General features: G+C 36.5%; 1 protein-coding gene across 1 annotated transcript in view; it reads left to right on the forward strand.

The window, feature by feature from the left end:
- The window catches only part of nmnat2.L (nicotinamide nucleotide adenylyltransferase 2 L homeolog), a 29,727-nt gene that overhangs the window by 11,797 nt on the left and 2,703 nt on the right, over positions 1-15,227 (forward strand). Inside the window, exons 2-10 of the mRNA XM_041590510.1 lie at positions 3,409-3,497; positions 4,998-5,065; positions 9,627-9,705; positions 10,909-11,035; positions 12,215-12,295; positions 13,715-13,759; positions 13,927-14,003; positions 14,672-14,773; positions 15,131-15,198. Coding sequence (XP_041446444.1) covers positions 3,409-3,497; positions 4,998-5,065; positions 9,627-9,705; positions 10,909-11,035; positions 12,215-12,295; positions 13,715-13,759; positions 13,927-14,003; positions 14,672-14,773; positions 15,131-15,198 — 736 coding nt within the window. The remainder of the gene's footprint in view (positions 1-3,408; positions 3,498-4,997; positions 5,066-9,626; positions 9,706-10,908; positions 11,036-12,214; positions 12,296-13,714; positions 13,760-13,926; positions 14,004-14,671; positions 14,774-15,130; positions 15,199-15,227) is intronic.

Consider the following 15,227-nt stretch of genomic DNA (forward strand, 5'->3'; position numbering starts at 1 on the left):
ATGAAACAGATGCATGCATCATATTAAAATTTAAACACATCTAGGCTGCTTTCAGACTATTAATTCTGAACAGTTCTCAGTGCTCATGTATTGTTAGTATATAACAGCATGAATATGTTTTATGTAATATATTATTGATATATTGTAGATAAGGAAAATATGCCTTTAAGGTAACTTTTAGTATTTTATAGAATGGCCATTTCTAATCAACTTTTCAATTGGTTTTCATTATTTATTTTTTATAGTTTTTTAAATATTTGCCTTTTTCTTCTGACTCTTTGCAACTTTCAAATGGATGTTGCTGACCCCTTCTAAAAAGCAGCGTCTCTGTAAGGCTACAATTGTATTGTTATTGCTAATTTTTATTACTCATCTTTCTATTGAGGATGGGGGTAGGAACCTTTATACTCTCCAATTACACACGTCACTCGACTGTTTGGTGGGCTTTTGGGGGATTTAAATCTGTATGTTTGTACACAACACTTTTATTCCTGAAGACAGCTCAAGCTATGGAGCCGAAACGCTGAAAATAAATTTTGATATTTGGACTTTATACTAAGCCCTGTTTGGTGCATTTTTTTTTGTCTAATTAATAGTATCATTGCTCCAAACCAGCACACAGTCATTGGATATTTTACTGTGTGCACCAGCCACAAACTGTCTATATATATAATATAATATAACTATATATATATATATATATATATATATATATATATATATATATATATATATATATAAAATATATATTTATATTTTATGCAGTATGACATGAAATCCGTCATGCTATCAGATTCATCTGGCATTAATAAGAAATGAGAATAGAGTTGCACTCTGCTGTGGGCGAAAATGTACAGTGAGCTCAGGTCATCATTTATTAATAACTGAAAATTGGTATGGGTTCATATGTCATATTCACAAAGATAGGAATCTAGAAAATACACCTAGATATTTTAGATAACTGATTTCAGGGCCATAGAAACTGAATAGATGGCCTAGGGCTAATCAGGGAAAAAAATAGCTATTTAAGGGTAGGATTACACTGGCGTTTTTGGCGCAATCCGATGCACATCGCAAAAACGCAGGCGTCAAGTAGGATGCGACGGAAATAAGGTAAGATATACAAATGTTGGATTAAGTCGCAGTGTCTGCAGTCGGATCAACGCTGCGACACCATCCGACAATGCTATTGCTTACCTTATTTCCGTTGTATCCGACTTGACGCCTGCGTTTTTGCACATCACGTAGGATCGCGCCGAATCAGGGTAGTCCTACCCTTAATCAGTACACAAGCATAGAGTGTAGTGCTACACAATCAATCTCACCGCTTTTTGTAGCGTCGGGTGCCAGCTGCGACTCTGTCTGCCCAGGTCTAGTGCAAATTCCGATACAAATTCCAGCAGCACTCCGGTATAGTGAAAGAAATTTATTTGTGCAAATGAAGCAACGTTTCGGGCATAACCAGCCCTTTATCAAGCTTGATAAAGGGCTGGTTATGCCCGAAACGTTGCTTCATTTGCACAAATAAATTTCTTTCACTATACCGGAGTGCTGCTGGAATTTGTATCGGAACCTACCCTTAATCAGGGCACTTCTGCTTTCCTTAATTTGTCCATATCATTTACTATACATGGGTAAACTGGTTGTTTGGATTTCTGGTCTAGTTAACAAGACTTATACATTTCAGCCAAATGACGTTAACAACACAATACTTTTCTTTTTTGTGTGTACGATAGTGAACATTTTGAAAGATTAGCATCAGTAATATGTTATTCCACATAGAAGCCCACAGGTGATTATATGTATCCTTATTCTTTGTAAATATGGATTTTAACATTTTACTGCTGTGGTTTCCCAAGCAAGTGCAAACATTTTAAAAATAAAACAGACACTAGACAAATCTGTGGAACACCATTGAGAACCCTAGCCCAATTAGAGAATGTATCATTCACACATATGAGGAATTGTAAGGAATTTGTCTTTTCAAGGATCCTCACTTTATTTCTGTGCTGAAATGCTTTTTTTCTCCCTTCCTATTTATCACATTTGCACTTTTATACACTTTACATTTGTAACTAGTAAAACTGGTTTGCCTGACTTGCTTTTTGCTTTTATTATTATAACTAAGTTATCATTATAAATACGTTTTCATCATACGACATGTAATCACTGTTGAGTTTTGAGGAGGGAAGCAGATAAAACCAGGAACTCCTCTCCAAGCACATTTAAGTATTAGTTCACTCACTTTACTTATTTAGAATTACTCGTATTAATATGTGTGTGTGTGTGTATACAGTATATATGTGCATACAGTATATATGCATCTTATAATTTGTAATAAGTAATTATTAATAGACTCTGTATCCTTCGTATATTTGGTAATATCCTTGGATAATGTGATTGCTGCAAAGACTCCAGATAACAAGCCATATCAGCATCCTTATTACCCTTCTAGAAAAGCAACTATACCATGTGGAGCAGATTGCCTTTATAGATTGCAATGACATACAGTTGCTCCTGTTGCCTGCTAGTGCTCATGCATGTGCTTGTTAGGCAGTCATCAACTCAAACATGGCAGTTTGCATTTCCAAAGAAACAATTTATTGACAAGTGCGTGCAATATGCTGTGTTGTAATGGTTTCTTCTGGCATATATGTCTAATAAGCGGACCTTTTGTGATCCAGGTTTTCTGATGCAAAATGTTCACTGACATTATCTGTCAATTCAGACCATGGGCCAATCAGATAATAGGCAAAATAGCCAACCATATAAGAGCTCTCTGAATTGTTTGGAACCTAAAATCATTCTACAAGCTCATTTTAAGGATCCTACATGCCATGATCTTTAATTGCTGGTCCCAACAGTGAGTCAGGGAATACTTGCAGTACTTAAAATGACTTGTGGCATTTCACAGAGTTGATTTCAGAGTCATGTGCTTCACTTAGAAAGCAACCAATGGTCATTTTTTATGCAACTAATTATTGCACAGACAATCTGATAAATAACATTGCTAGTGTTTATATCATGTTGGATCACATCTGAAAGTTTGCCCATTTTTAGAGCACAGTGGAATATTTTTGGGATTTTATAAATAGATGTTAAGAAAAATATGCGTATAAAGAATGTTTGGGGGTAGCAAAAGGCTGCCAGGCTGTGACTACTTTCATAAGCAATGCTTGACGTGTGAGGTTTGGGTGAGTGTTGCTTACTGGGAGCTATCCACGGTGCTGATCTATAGAGATGAGTTTGGCAGGTCATTAGCAAATTTTTATTTTTCATGCTGGAGATTTGGAGCACACAGCAAGTCTGACATTTCATGTCTTTCAGCAGTAGTATCTATTAATCAATCTGTCTCACAGATGTAAATGATCCTTTATTTGATTTCATTTTCATTCATTTCTGTTACAGAGAGAGCCCGGGACTTTCTGCACAAGACTGGAAAGTACATTGTGATCGGAGGAATCATTTCCCCTGTTCATGACTCATATGGGAAACAGGTAAATGTCTGACTTAAATGTTTCAGAATGTCTTCAAAATGCTCCCCCCTTATAAATGTGTGAGGGTTATATTGCTGGATTCAGGGCTACCCTTCCCCTAAACTCCAAATACTCTGCCCCAGATTTTTAAGCAAACAGCACCATCCTCCAACACATTCAGCTGTTATTGGAAGCCCTACACCCACCATATTTGCTTTGTCAAGTGCAACTCATTTTTTATTTACTATAATCAAGTGCAACATGTGTTTAGCATTGCTGAGCAGAGGAGATTTCCTTATTTAATATCTTAGTTAATCTCTGCAAACCTATAAGTGTAATTATGATATTTGAAATCATTAGTGCTCATGTAAATTTTCAGTTGCAACCCCTACACTTTCACTGCAGTCAGTTGTGTGTCAAATCACTTACATTAAAGGTACTTGCTTCAAAATATGCTACAATTGCAGTAGGGCACACAATTCACTCGCACACCAGAAAGATTTTGAAAATATTTGGCGCAACTGCGGCTAATTTGGGTTGAAGCACATGCACAGTTGTGTTAATATTGGTGAATCATATGCGATTACAGTAGGCGCTGCCCACCTGTGTCAAAAGCTTTGCCCCAGTGATGCAGGAATTCTGGGGGAAAACGCTGCATTGTGGGAGAAAAACATGATGATTGCACTCAATATTGCAGTTTGCTCACTGCAGTTACGAGAGTACATGTGCCGTTTCTGCTGTTTGAGATACATGGGGAATGTTTTTCATTCAAAAACTGCTGTTCTGCATAATACCGGTAAGTGTGATATATATATCTTACCAAGGTGTGATATTGTGCAATGGCCTGGGATTTTAATTCACACATACATTCATAAACTTTAATTGTTTTGTATATGAGGGTGCTACTGTGCACATTCTGGTAAACTGAGACAAGGAGATATGTGACATTTCTGGATCAGTTGTCCCTGCCTCCCTCCCCCCCTTGTGTATTCCCTCTCTGCTTTTCCCTCTCCTTCTCCTCCTCCAAATACATTAACTGATTGATTTTCTGTGACTTGACTTTTTTTCAAGCTTCCCTCACACTACAACTGCACCTTAGGAATCTGATGGAGCCCAATCCTTGTAAAAGGCAGTAGCCAGCTTAATGGTCTCCCTGTTTCTATAAAAACGGGAAAAAAAGAAAAACCAAACCCAACCTAAAGCACTGCAAACATTAACCCTAACATACATTTCCATGCAGTTTGCTATCCAGATAAATAAGTTAAAAGAGCAGAAATACATAAGAAATATATTTCTGACAACTCTTATTATTGAACATTTATTCAATTTATATATTTTGATGTGCGACCACATTATTCACCCTGCATTTACATTGATATATTGGAATTAGTAAGCCCTCATATTTTCATTAGTAATCTTTGTAGCATTTCATTTTTACCTTGTTGTTTTATCTCTACTCCAAAAAAATATTATTATTATTATTCATTTTTCTAAGGAGTTTTCTTGTGTCTGTTTTTCCAGGGTCTGGTTTCAAGTCGACATCGTCTTAGTATGTGTCAGCTGGCTGTGCAAAACTCAGATTGGATAAGGTATAATGGCATTCAGCTGATTTTAAAAATTTACATTCCATAATAACAGGCCAAGGGTTATACTCAAAGTACAATAAGACATTTTAACCACTGTAATAAGTGGATGTGAATCAGTAGGCACATTAATGGGAAGGTTAAATTTTACTGATGTTTAATTTGATTTAAGGGTCTATTGTGATTAGGTGATCAACCTACTGTAGGGTAATACAGCAGATACACTATAAAGGAATTTAAGTGTTCTTTTGAAGCAGAGACAATATTTCGAGGTGTAGCACTTTCTCAGGATTGACGCATATCTCTGAAGCTGCAAGCTATTTGAAAAATCTCAATTCAGGGGTAATGGCTAATTGCCCCCTCCACTTTAACATTTGGCACTGCAGCTCGCAAGTGCAATTTCTAAATGCAAGAGATGCAAACAGGTTACTATGACATCAAGTTTCAGATCTACCGGTAGTCTAACTAGTGATCAGTCTAAAGCAAAGTTCATTATTTATTTTTTAAGTGATAAATAAATGCAAAAAGCAATGTCTTTTTTTACTCACAATGACGAGTTTATTCAGCATCATTGTGGTTGTGAATCACATAGGGGCAAATTTATCAAGCGTCGTATTACGAAGTAATGCGAGTTTTTTTGAACTCCCATAACTTCAAAATCAGAACAAAAAAAGATCAATCGAAAATGTATTAAAAAAAAATCAAAGTTTTTTTAACTTCCGGTGAATAGACTGTATTCCAATCATTCTAATTAAAGTTTAAGCGCATGCGTTCAAATTTGAAACAAAGTATTTGCGCCAAAAAACTTAGATTTTCAAAAGTCCACCAAATAACTCCAAATAGGTTCTAGGAGGTGCCCCATAGGCTGAAACAGCAATTCGGCAGGTTTTAGATGGCGAATGGTCGAAGTCAAAGTTTTTAAAGAGACAGTACATGATAAATTTCGATATTCGAATATTTACATTTTTTTCAAATTCAAATCGAATTTTGGCCTATTCTATAGTCGAAGTACACAAAAATAGCTCGAAATTATTTTACTTGACCCTTGATAAATCTGCCTCCTAATGTCTAGTGCATCAATGCTTTGGTGCTGTAACTGGCATTGATATGCAATTCACTTGGTTCAGTCAGTGCTGTGTGTATATAAGCAACATGCAAATGGAGCCCTGGATTTAACACCTTCTCAAGGCAACTTAATTCCAGTGCTTCTTTGTGCAACAAACAGGGTACAGTGGAGATTTGGTGCAAGAGTAACGGCACATTTGCCTGTGATTCTACACTTTGTATTTGCACTTGCATTAGTCAATGAGTCCTACATTTTTGAAAAAGTAGACACCAAAGATTTTTGTGCACAGAGTCTGCAAGAAAGTTGAGGGAGCCTTGGTTAGCGATTACTTGGTGTTCAGTGATTCTAATTGCTGTTCTACTGCACAAGTAGCATTTGTGCCAAGACTTAAAAAACTCCCAAAGGGAACTTTCAGAAAGCATCAAAGATGTTTTGTCAGTTACCTCTGGGTATTTCATAAGGTGCTACAAAAGTCCCTTACAATCTTCCTCAAAATAAGCCTTCAATGAAGTCTTAACCTGAACTTGTAAAGTCTGATGCAGTGGCATAACTTGATGCAAATTAGTTTTAGGGCCACCAACATATCCAGAGATTGCAATACTAACTCTCCGTTAATCCAAAACCAAATTCCGTGGAAACACTTGTGTGGTGCTCTATCTGGGAACTTCGCTGCTCTACTATTCCATATACATCATGCTAATCAAAAGGCAATCAGATGGCACTCACTCAGCAACATGTGCTTGCAATTTGTGATTCATTTGGATGTCGCACAACCTTTCGGAGGATCAACCCCCACACTTGAGAAAGGGGGGTTGATCCTCCGAAACGTTGCGTGCGATCCAAATAAATTACAAATTTCAAGCACATTTTGCTGAGTGAGTGCCATCTGATTGCCTTTTGATTAGTATGATATCCAGAGATTGACCTGCTTTACCAGTAAATATTGAAATTGCTCATTATTTGGGCCTCATGGGGCCCCCTGCAGCGTCTGCTTCCTCTTTAGTTATACCCTTGGTCTGGGGTCCCCTGAAATACACATGTATTTTCTTATAATTAGTATTGCAATTTGATTGATTGTAAGAGTAGATTTTTATCCATATTTAAACTTTTATTAACTCTTAAGTATCTACATTGCGGATGATTTAGGGGGGACATTTCCAATGTAGAATTAGCTTCTTATATGCATAGTATAATCAGACTACTTTTTAATACAGAAGTAATATAAAGACTATATTTGCTGACAACTTTTTCTTTGAAAACTATTTTTAGAAAGGACTTTTTGTTACAGGGACAAACCTTACACTGATTCACTTCCTGGGACCCAAATATATTTTAGCTGCTGCATGTGATTACCTTCAAGAATACATTGAGAAGTTGTTTATTTGACTCCTGCTAAAAAAACTGTTTTCTTTGCACAGTAAGAACTTCTTGCAGTGCTCTATAAAATTCCATTGCTATTAATGTAAATGTTATCTGTCACCATTAAGTCCTGAACTTTTGGGTCCTCTACACTGACCTAAAGTCTTTGCAAAATTATATTAATGTGAAACATATTACTCAATTGGAATTTGGCCCAGTGAGAGTGGAAACAGTCTGTCACACAATGTTTGGTGTTGTCTTCTATTTTAAGCAATGTTCCTGCCACATTGCAGCATTTTATTATGTATTAAGAGACTTCCTTGGCTGCTTGACTTCTTTGTTGTTTCATGTAAAGAAAGGATTTAATTACCCCCGACCAATGTAGGTCTCTATAAAAATATATTGCATAAAACAGTTCATATGTAAAACTCTGCTTCATGTAAATAAACAACTTTCATAATAATATACTTTTTTACTCACATGTGCCATTGGGTAATCATAAATACAAAAACTGCCATTTTAAAAAATAAGGGCCGCCCCTTGGAATCCTAACAAACCATAAATGTTAGGTCACATGAGCCAATTACAGAGTTATGTCCTTTGCTTCCACACTTCTTCACTACAATCAAAGCTGCAATATTTCTGGTAAGGTGATCTCTGAGACAGCACAAAATGGTGGCACAAGACAAGAGATGTAGAAGGGCAATATTTACTTATATATATATTCCAGTTTGGTAAGATTCTTTAATATGCCACTTAAAGTGATATAAACAGTTGCTTAAATATTAATTTTGGGGGTATAGTTTTCCTTTAAGGGGGCAGGTTATATCAAATTAAATTGTATTATGATGTAGACAGTGATATAGCATCCAAGCAACAGGCTTAGGACACACGAAAATGACTTTGCTGCTCTCAGACTGTGTTTTAATTTTGCAGGCTGAGAGAAGCAGATCTGCTCTGTTGCCCAGCTCCATTTTCTGCATTTAAAAGTACAGTTTCCTCTTGTGTGCAAACACAAGCAGTGGAGCTCGGCCTAAAAAGCACAAAGGAAAGCAGGATTTCCTCTCCAATGCAGATAGTTTGATAGCTATTAGCAATACAATCTGCCGGCCTACCTCATTGATAGAACAGTTACATGGCACCTGCAGATCATGCGTGGGCCACCAGTCAGCCAGTGGCTTTAGTTTCCAATTTGCCTTATTCACTTCATAACCAGTATGGATGTTGGATATCTCATTATGGTATATATACCATCTTTTACTATTTTGCTTTAGCCTCAACTCTTCCTTGACTGCGAAGAGAACTCTTGCAAAGCAGATGCTAAAAAAACTGTCTTCACTTCTAACTTCATTTAGATCAAATGAAATAGAAATTCTTGTAACAAGCAAAATTCCTGAGGAATCATTACAAAACGAGTCTTGTGGTAGATTACATTCCGAGAATATATTAGCCACTGAAAAACAGACGTGAAAGGGGGGCACAGGCCAACATAATGATCTATATAAGATATGATATATGACACTATGGTTGGTGCAGTTTTTGCATTTAAGAATTTAAAGGCTATAGTGGACAAGCCAGTTTCAGAAAGATTCTGTGATATTTGTGGCAAAATGCTCATGTATATGGAGAAAAAGCAGATAGAAAGGAAGAGAGAAAGGAAGACAATTCAATCACATAGATACCTGGTAATGCATTACCTTATTCAGGTACAAACATTTTTACAATTTGTTTTTCATCTTATTTCTACTTTACACACTGTTTTTCAGTACACATATACAGATTATGTTTAGATGACAGTGTTCCATTAAATGTAACTCCTAAAATGTATTTTATAGATTTGATACAGAATACAGTATTGGCTTCATGAGATCTGTTACTCCATAAATCAACAAGCATCATGTAAAATTGCCTGCACAGTAACATGTGGGAGTATTTAATCCTGAGGCTGCTTCCTGCTTCCATCATTTGTGGCCTAATGCATAATGCAAAAACAGTTACTGGTTACATTACGGGTTATAAATACATCAAAATTGCTGACTGTGAAATGACATATTACAAATATTGAATAATTAGAGCACTCATCTCACATACCTTTTCAATGTGTAGAGGATGTATGATTCAACATGAATAATCTATTTACAGGGTGGACCCCTGGGAGTGCTATCAGGATACGTGGCAGACAACATGTAGCGTCTTGGAACACCACCGAGACTTGATGAAGGTGAGCCCTACAAATTACTACTAGCACTAAATGCTGCAAAACCTGCATTGCAACCCAAGAGTTTGCCGTCTGCATGCTGCCATCACTGATAAATACTCCTCGTTTATAATTATGGAGAACACATACATACCTACATTTGGATGTTTAGAATAAAGAATAATAATGTATGGGTTCACTATGTTTCTGACAGAAACACAAAAGCCTCTGGCTGGAGGACAAATAGCTAACAACACTCACAGGCAGATTCGATTCGAATGTGCTATTACTTTGATTTGTATGATTTGAATTCGATTGAAAACGGACCTATTCGGCCAAAAAAAAAAACTTCAATTTAATTTCGGTGGTCTTTTTGAATTTGAATTTTGAACTTTTTCAAACTCGAAATTCGAAAATCTGCCCGATAGAGTGTTATACTTTACCGTATATCCAATGTGATTTTGTGTCAGCTATTTTTTGTACCTGCATAGGTATCTTTATATGTTCAGTCAAATTATATTTCATTTGTATTTGTGTAATGAACAATATATAACTATTTTCCTCTAGGTTCTTTAACTGCCGACTGGCAGTTGCAATCTTTTTAACCCTTTTTTAATCACTTTACGGACTGCCTTACTAAGGCTTTCATCATAACCATCCTGTAGCGTAATAATCTCCTAACAAGAAGCCAGAATAGAGCATGCCATAGTTAGTTGTCACTATCGTGAGCTAGATTTTAGTTTGATGTGACAATGAGAGTGTCTGCATTTACATTATTTGACACATTCTTTAAGCATCTATTAGATCCTTTCAGAAAGACTCTTTACAATGTGCTGTAATAACATACTTAAGAAAAATAAAATGTATCCTTCTAACAGCCATGTCAGATGTATTCTGATTAGTGCACGCCACTAGCTTTGTGCTCTGCTCTTTTATTCCTAGCTTGCCCATATCTGTACCCTGTGTAACGAAATTCTTTTTTACATAATATTTTCCTATATAATTGTTGAAAAACAATTGGGACTCATCCCTCTTCCACATTTGTTGCTGAGCCAGTCTGATATAACATACTAGCTTTTATTTGTTATTTTTTTTGCAACCCTCCTTCCTGTTACATGTTTAGCAAGTGGTGGCATAAATACTACAGACTACTACCTGATATATATTTACATCTACAGTGATATTGTTTTTGAACATTCAATATATATATATATATATTTTTTACAGAGAGTCACTGGATGTATTCTCTCTAATGTGAACACACCCTCTGTCACACCTGTGATTGGTCAGTCCCTTAACCAACCAACACAACCTGTCTACCAGAACAGCAACCTCAGCAACAAGCCTACTGCTGGCAAGTACATTTTATTCAAAGGTCTTAATACAGTGGGCCTCATTTATAAACACTGGGAATATTTGCACATGGGCAGTAACCCATAGCAACTAATCAGTGATTAGCTTTTTTCAGCCAGCTGTCGGTTGAACACTGAAAGCAATCATCTGATTGGTTGCCATGGGTTACTGCCCAGGTGCAAATTTGCCCAGTGTTTATAAATAACCCCCAGTCTGTTATAAGAAATAAGAAGCAACAATGTAACGCAGAAGGGGCAGTTTGAAAGTTTAACAAAACTTGTAGAGGGTTAAAAAAATAGGTGCTATTTACATTGGCCCTGGATATAAGTGCTTGCGCACTGAGGGTTGTAAAATTGGGCTCCTGAAGTACAGTGTGCAGTGTTCTTTGTCGCCCCTGGTAACTGGCAGTGGTGTGGGTGCAAGGCAGTCCTGTTCTTTACCCTGGCATTGGGCAAGCAGTAAAGACAGTCCTTCTTAGCACCCACTGCATCTCCATAACCTTTATGTCTGAATGATATGCAAATAAGTGTGTGGGAAGGGTGATGCCAATGTGCCTCCCTCTGGTCCAACACAGTCAAAAATAAACTCACCCCTCGCAGGTTTTCTTCCCCCACTTGGTTCCACTCCAATACCGGGTGCTCAGCCACCAATGCCCCAGCTGTGCCTCAGTAGTATAAGCCTATGATAGTATGAAGTAGTGTCAAGCCTATGATTAAGGGAACCTTTTCCCGAAACGCGTAAGGCGATGTGGATCCATCTCTTGTTGGAATAAATACTCCTTATTCATTTTATCTGGAGTGCCACCTATTTGTTTCTATCTACTCCTTCTGGTCCAACCCTCATGAATACAGTACTGATAAATACTGGCAGCCTTGTATTCATAGGACGAGAAAAGGGGTCTGTGCCTGTGACGCAAACGTGGTGCAAAGATACAGGAAAACAATTGTTTTCTCTGTCCACCCTGCCCTACACTTGACTATTAATACTATTGCACGCTTTTATAATCATCCTTTAAAATCCCATGTTTCAAATAGTAGCATTTTACACAGGGAATGTTTTTTGTTCAGAGTAGGTATGGATAACCAGTGAAAAAGTTATTGGGGGCAAAGGCATCCTCTGTAACAAACATATTTATAATACACATATATATACATGTAATTATTTCTTTACCTCTTTTCAGTGAGGATCCTGGGAAAAGTTGGAGAGGGACTAAGTCGCATGTGTTGCGTCCGTCCAAACTTACAGCGTGTCACCTTTGTTGGTGAGTAGTAAATTTACTTTTTATATATATATATATATATATATATATATATATATATATATATACACATATATATATATATAACCAGTAGTTCACTGTTATTTCCTGTAGGGTCTTTCATTGCTAAACTGGGTGGAAATGCCATCAGTTTAATCAGTGTTAGCAGTATGTTTATTGTACAGTGTGTATATTTTATTTTGTATTTATTTCCTGGTATCTATAAAGCACCAGCAAAGTTCCGTGTAACTTTAAAGAAATTATACATCTATCACATCAGTCCCTGCCCCAGAGGAGCTAACAGTCTAAGGTCCCTATCACATTCACACACACTATGGTCAATTTAATTCAATTTGGGCTGTGGAAGGAATACTTTTTTCATTTCATTTGTGTCCAGCAATGTTTTACCAAACACAAATCTGTTTACACATGCATCTTTCATTTTCTTGAATCCTTATCTGGATACGTTCTGACAGTCCTCTCCATTGCTCCTCTGACAGCAACTTACAACAGAACATGAACAGTAATTTGGACAGGCAGAATTCCGTCAGATCTAATTTTCTGGGTGGATTAATTTTCAGAGCTTGTCAGCAACTCGGATTCTGTGCCACATTTGCATAGGGTTTCATTAATATAATTTTCAGAATGAAAGACACTGTAGTATACATGCCGAAACTGGTATTTTAAAATATCTGTGTGTATTTTGCAAATGAAACAGTTGAAAATGTGTAAATTAAGAGAACCATTAATCGCTATGCTTATTTATAACAGATATTTATGCTTAAATATAACAGATATTAATAATTAGCCTATTAACAATTGAATGAAATAAGCATAAGTTGTCATGTTCCTACAGAAGTCAATGGGAGCTGTGCTGATCTTTTGGACACTTTAAATCAATTTTGAATTTAAATTCCATGACATTCGTAGTTTTAGAGTTTGAGTCATGTTTTCAAAAACCTCTTAAACCACTAAATTCCAACCGTTGATAAATATGCCTCCACATGTTGAGGGTCAAGCTTGGGAGTTATAGCATCAGAAAAGGTGAGTCCTATAACTCGCTTGTGTTTTCTGGCATTAATTTTTTTTTGTTGCAGGATTTTCCTGTGTGAAGAAAAAAAAAAATGCTAGAGTAAGAACTCGCTTGCGTTTTCCCCATGTGCCATATAAAACTGCATGTTCGGGTATGCACATCTGAGGGTCTTTCATTGTTTTGGCAGAGAGTACTATAATAACCTTATCAGGCTAGATTGGCTACAGATGGATGGAGGTGTATGAGAGTATTCCCCACTGGATTCTCTGCCATGCACTGAAGTAGTATTTCTATTGTCTTTCTGCCAAGAACGTATTTATTTTTAATAACATGCAATGCAAGTTCTGCCATACCTAGTTGTTAATGGATTCTAATATTCCATCTTACAGATGAGAATGCCAACTTGGGAACAGTGATGCGATATGAGGAGATAGGTATGCCCAAATCGATTGCAATACTGTTGTTTTTGTTGGTTTGGAAGAGTATATGCATACACTATTTGTGTGTATATATATATATATATATATATATATATATATATATATATATATATATATATATACTTATATACTGTTTTTGTTTCTGTGATCTGTTTACTCAGAGCTGCGAATCTTGCTCCTATGCGGCAGTGACCTGCTTGAATCATTTTGTATCCCTGGCCTGTGGAATGAATCAGATGTAAGTACTAATTTTCATGACCACTGAAACCTTCCTTTCTGCTTTCTCTCATGGAATGTATTTGGTGGGATTTTGGATAATATTATGTCATGCTTTTAGGTTTAGAGCATATAGGATTTGGATTGCTGCCCAAGTTCCTGATAATCCTGGGGAATTCTGAGACCTGCTCTTTAGAAACAAAAGTACGGGCCTCTGAAATGCTGTGCTGAACAACACTCATTTACTGATGCAATGCAGTAGCAACGTGTGAATGTTGGGTGCAAATCCCCATGTTTTTTACCCACCATGTTTTATTCTAGTTTAATTGCAGATTAAGTTGCACGCACTAATATGGATGTAAATGAGTGTCTCTTTTGGTGCAAATTGCCAGTTTGACCACTATGCATTCCTTAAACCTTGACTTAATCCCTGCCCATTGCTGACATATGTGAATATATGCAATAGATATCACAAATGCCAGCAACTTGCTACAGTTGTAGGAATTCATTTTATGATAATAAAAATGAAGACTCAAAGCATTTCTTGTGCGCTACCATAATAAATAGGTAACCCTTCCACCATGCAGAACTCTCACTAAACACCACTAGTGTTGTGCTTAAATCAGTTGTGTATATACCAATGGAAAACAGATAAAGTAAAATAAAGAAGATTATAAAACTTTCTTATAGATGGAAGTAATTGTGGGAGATTTTGGAATTGTGGTTGTGCCACGTGATGGAGTAGAACCTGAACAAATACTCAATCACTCATCATTGCTTCGTAAATACAAGGTATGTTCCAGCTCTGGTAGTCAAACTAGACAATAAGTGCGAACACATTGTTGTAAGGGCACAATATGCATTTTGTGTGCATGATGGCGGTAGTGTTGTTGCAGCTAAAACTATAAATGATTAGTATCAACAAAGAGTTTAGGTGCGTGCCAGATTTTATTTCTCTTCATGTCTGATTACAACAGTCCTTAGCATCATCTTCCAGCACTTGATATCTATATATTTGTTAGCAGAGGTTAGTTAAACAGTTTAGTATTTAATGAAGGAACGAAAACTAGCAAAAACATTTGCTATATTAATTCTGTCAAACAGCTGCTAAAAATATTTTTACACTTTGTCTTTATTTTGTTTTTACAGAACAACATTCTGATAGTGAAAGATGACAGTAACCATCCAATGGCTGTAGTTAGCTCCACCAAAAGCAGGTACAAAATATTACTATTCTTATTGAGCT

This window comes from Xenopus laevis, chromosome 4L (genome assembly GCF_017654675.1).
Source record: "Xenopus laevis strain J_2021 chromosome 4L, Xenopus_laevis_v10.1, whole genome shotgun sequence".
Lineage (NCBI taxonomy): Eukaryota > Metazoa > Chordata > Amphibia > Anura > Pipidae > Xenopus > Xenopus laevis.